This window comes from Apis dorsata, unplaced genomic scaffold (assembly GCF_000469605.1).
Source record: "Apis dorsata unplaced genomic scaffold, Apis dorsata 1.3 scaffold_1047, whole genome shotgun sequence".
Classification (NCBI taxonomy): domain Eukaryota; kingdom Metazoa; phylum Arthropoda; class Insecta; order Hymenoptera; family Apidae; genus Apis; species Apis dorsata.
This window is the reverse complement of record NW_006264145.1, coordinates 100,701-106,353: the sequence shown is the minus strand read 5'-3', so window position 1 is coordinate 106,353 and position 5,653 is coordinate 100,701. Positions and strand designations below refer to the sequence as shown.

Sequence of the window (5,653 nt, the reverse complement as noted above, 5' to 3'; positions counted from 1 at the left end):
AATAAAATATATATTATAAATTTTTATAATACATTTTTATAATAAAATTTTTTTATTATTCAAGTTTTATTGTAATTGTAATATATTTATTTTACTTTTAATTTTTGTCTTCTATAATATAAATATTTAATGTCATTTAAAAGAACATTAATAATTTAAAAAAAAATTTTCAAAAATATTTGTCTTTATTATATATAAATTCTTGAAAAATTTTTTAAATAAAGTAACTTTAAAAATTAACTTGAAGATATAAAAATTCATATATCAGAAAAATTTTTATAATTAATTTATGTATGATATGTATATGTATGATAATTTATATTTAAAGAATGACTTTCTCGTTTATTATTTTTATTCATTATAAAATAAAATTTGTTTTATTAATTAAAAAGAATATTAGAAAATTTGAAAATGATATTTGAAAACAAATGACTTTAATAAATTAATAAAAAAAATAAATATAACATAGAAAATATTATAATGCAGGATACATCCAGTGCAACATCTAATAATCCTACTAATCGTCGACAAAAATCATGGGATCTTCTTGATCAATCTGCACTTACTCAAGCTAGACAACAAAAACAACATTCAACACATCAGGTACGTTTTATTTATATAATTAAAAATAAATAAAATTAATTTATAAAAATATCATTTATTTCATAAAATAGTATGTATTACAAAATTCATATTTTATTTAAAATTTTCTTGATTATGAAAGTAATATTTGAGAAAATTAAATTTACAATATAATATCTTTGTTTGTTGTTTTTATTATAAATATTAGAATGCAAACAAATTGCTTTTTATTGAAAAAATTATTATTTGTCATATACATATATATCTTAAAACAAAAAACAATTAAAAGTTTTTAAGCCAATTATATTTTTTAAAAATGTGTAAATATGTATGTAGTTTTTGATATATTTTTAATTGATTTTTTTATTAGATTTTTGTATGGAATGTATTTTTGTTTACTTTTTTTTTTATATTCATTTGCTAATATATTATTTATTATGAAATAACTTTTTATCTTACATTTTTATTTTTATTAAAAAATTATTTAATTTTAAGATATTGGAAAATTAAAATTATATATAAAAATAAAATAAAATTACTAGATTGCGAATTTTTATGCAAATTTATATTTTTCATATTTTACATAAATAAAATAAATATATAGGATATTTTCCAGATTTTTTTTTTCAACAAACTTCAACAACATATTTTATAGAAGAAAAAAAAACATAAAAATATGAAACATATATAAACAATGTAATATAATATAAAATAAACATATAAACAAATATAAACATATAATAAATATATAAACAATGGATGTTTTCATTTAGATCTGTTTATTGATAAGGCTGATGTATTATATAAATATATATATATAATATATATATAAATTTATTATAAATTTAATTTTTTTGCCTAAATTTAATAATTTTGTCTAATTTATTTATATGCAATATTGAATCTTTATAATTAATTATTTCATTTACATATACATATATATATATATATACACATATATTCCTGTTCATAAATAATAAGTAATTCCTGGATATTTGCTAGTTTTAAATATATTATTAATCTTTTAATTGTTAACACTGATTTGTGAATTTGTTTTTTTTTAATGTCATTATCTAAATATTTTTATTCATGTATTTTTCATAAAGATTTTTTCTTCCATTTAATTGTAAATCACATAATCTTATAAAATTTGAAAATACTTATGATATTATGATATATCATAATATAGTATATATTATATTATATAATAAAATCTTAAAATTTATATAGTGGATTATTTATTATTTTGATATATTTACAGTATAATACAGTGTAAATTATTCTATTTATTTTTTTCAATGATACACGTTATTATTATTGCTTGATGTTCAACGATTTAAAAATAAATTTATATTAAAATTAATATTTTTTTTTACTATAAATGATAAATCATAATATTTATTTGTCCGTATTTTAAAATAAATTGTTAAGTATCTAGTAATTTATAAATAGAATTGTATTTTTGTATTCTAAATTTCCTTTTTTAGAATATTTGAATAAAAATCTGAAATATAAGATAAACTAGTAAAAAAAACTAATCTTTCTTGACCGATCTATTGTTCGAAATAATATCTATTAAGTTAAATATAATTTGTTGAGTATTCATCTAATTTATAGCTATTCATTCTAACTAGATTGATAAATGTATATTACATGTTACATATAATTTTATAATATCAGAAGATAGTAAAAAAAATATATATACATATATATGTATACAAACTTTCTTGTTAACTGTTTGGATTTTTTTATTACACGAATCAATATTATATGTTAAAAATTATATAAAAAATTAAATCTATTCATAAATATTCGATATTAATTTTATATCAATAAATAAAATGAAAATATAGATACATATCGTATAAATATAGATACATATAGGTATCTTTTTTTATACATATAAGAAAAAATATTCATAAAAAGATGATGTAACATAAATATGAAATAAATCTATAGAATATATACTTTTATTTAATTTTACTTTTATTTTTTTTATACACTTTATATGTGATTTTATATATGATTTTCTTTTTTGTATATGTTTAGTTATTATGTTTAATTGCTATTTATGTTTAATTGCTAATTAATTAATGTACGTTTTTATTGCATATTAAAGTAAATAAAATATATTTTGAAAAGCATATAAAATAAATAAAATGTATTGAAAAAATGATCTATTTATAAAATTTACATTATGTTTCATATTTCTATTATATAAATTCTTAATAAAACATTTATGAATTTTTTTATTACATATTTTAGTCTTATTTTTATCTATAGAATATATTGGCGATACTTGTATGAAAGAATATCTGGAATATCCTATATTGTTATTTATTATATGAACTATTGTGATAAATTACATTAATGATGATTAATGAATTGTTAATCAAAGGTGTAATAAATAAGCTTTTTTATAATACAAGTTACAACTAATTCAATATTAAAATATGATATTGATTCATATATATTATAATATATAATACTATATAATATAATATATAATATATAATATATAATATATAATATATAATATATAATGTATAATGTATAATGTATAATATATAATATAATATAATACTAATAAATTTAAATATATGTATTTACATATTTCAAATGCATTTTGTAATATAGAATAATCTTCAAATTAATTTTTTAATTAATATACAGATTTTTTTCAGAAAAAAATTTATTCATGATTAAAAAAATTATTTTTATATATTATAATACAAATTATAATAAATATGTAATAAAATTATCGATATTTCACATATTATTAATTGAAAATTTAAATAAAATATTAAAATATAAAAAAAAATTAAAATAAAAATCCGCAATTTAATGATTATATTATTTAATATTAAAAATATATTAAGATGATATTTTGAAAAATTTTAAATTATCTTGCAAATAATTCCAAACAATAAGATTATTTATTTAGTTAATAAAAAGAATTCATAATTTAAATTCAAGCTATTATTTTAAATATTTTTGTAGCAAATTTTGAAAGAGCTAAATGCAACTTTTACATTAATATTCTATATTTTTTTGTATTCTTGTATGAACCTCTGTTCACTCTCTCGATGTATACTCGCATCTGCCTATGTCTACCTTATCTCTGCCTGGATTGTATAAAATGCAATACAACTTATCACTTATAAATATCATATTCCATCAATTTCTCCAAAAATGACGATATACGTCATTAACAAGACTGGACGGATTTTATTTAAAACGCAGCGATCCTTTTCCGTACCAACTGCAAAGGAAACAAAATCAACTGAAGAACCTGAATCGAAGGTATTTTTTTATTTATTATAAAACTTATTATAAAACTTTTATATTTTAAATTATAAAACTTAAATAATATTTTTTTAATTTTTTTAAATCTAAATTTTTTTATTAGAATAATTACATAGATATTCGATTTAAGTGAAAGTAATTAAATATTTATATAAAAAATAGAGAATGATTCAGATGAAAATTATAATATATCAAGAGTTGCATATTGTGTTTATATTTATTTGATTTTGATAATTTTGAAAAATCCGATAAAAATTACATTCAAATTTTTAAAAGAAATTTTATTTTCTTTCCTTTTTTTTTTCTTTATTTTTAAAATTTTTTTTAATTACTGCTGAAATATTGAAAAATTGAAGAATGAAAAAATATATTCTTTTGGTAACAAAGAAAAAATTGAAAAATAAAATTACAATAAATATATTTTTCTTCAAACTGCATTCTGATGAACAATCAATTCCGTGGATTTTTATATAAATTATTTTATATGATTATGTTATATGTATTCCCTTTTTCAAAACACAAACTTGCAGAATTTTTGTTTAATTCTTGCCATTTGGTTTCTTTATAATTTTTGTGAAAATAGAAATACATTTGCATTAATTCGTCAGAAATTTATTTCAACTTTTAAACATATCAACTTAAAAAACATAACATATGATTAATATAATGATTAATATAAACATAAAAAAATATGTAATATATGATCATGAACATTATTATTATAAATATTTCGAAATTCTTGGATGCTTCAAAACTTTTTTTAAAAATTTGATCTAAATTGAAAATTTGGTCTAAATTTATATATGGATACATATTAATAATATAAAATAATAAAAAATTATTAAATATAAAATAGATTATATTTAATTATTAAGATTTATATTTAAAATTCAATATTCAACATTAAAAAAATATATTATTTTTTTACAGTCATACTATATGATATTATGCTATTTGATAGTATATTGTATGATATTTATATTATAATTATTTACTTTATTTACTTTAATTATAAATTAAATAATTATTTAATTTGAAAATTAATTTTGAGATTTTATATATATATGTTTTACAATTTTATTTTATTTACATTTAATAATCGCATCATAAAATGAATCTTTTCGAAATGTAATTAAAAAGCGATTTTTTTTATAATTATTTGATTTTATTATCATAGAGATATTCATGATATTCCAAAAATGAGGAAGCATAACTTAAGAATTTCAAACAACTTTTTCTTTTTCAAAACTTTTCGTTTTGATTTTGTTAACGAGTTGAGTTTTAAACAAACAAGTTCAAACATCATGTGTTGAAGTATGCTATATAATATAATTTTTTAATATTAATAACTAATAATATTTATAATTATATAATTATAACAGTATAATTTTAACAATTTCTATCTTCTCTAATTAGAATACGCATTCACAATAATTAAACTATTTGTCGCGTTCGTTCTACAATTAGTAGAATGTTAGAACGCAATTCGGATAAAAACTGCATCCACATAACCATAGTCTAAAGAATGATGATATCTAAATCCTTATAATGATTCTACACATATCTAAATCTACAATAAATATTACATATATAGTATATATTTTTTTTTATAATAATAAATTAATTAAATTGATTTTTCAAAATTGTTTTTTAATATTTTTAATATTAGAACAAATATAAAAACATATATTTTACTTAGTTAACATTTATAAATTTTTAAATAATAAAATAAATATGCTTTTTCATGCTATAAAAATATTAGTAG

At 15.7% G+C, this 5,653-nt stretch overlaps 1 protein-coding gene across 1 annotated transcript in view; it reads left to right on the top strand.

Moving 5' to 3' along the window:
- Positions 1–5,653, top strand: part of LOC102674282 (neurofibromin) — a 28,449-nt gene that overhangs the window by 15,599 nt on the left and 7,197 nt on the right. Inside the window, 2 exon segments of the mRNA XM_031514518.1 lie at positions 487–603; positions 3,799–3,885. Coding sequence (XP_031370378.1) covers positions 487–603; positions 3,799–3,885 — 204 coding nt within the window.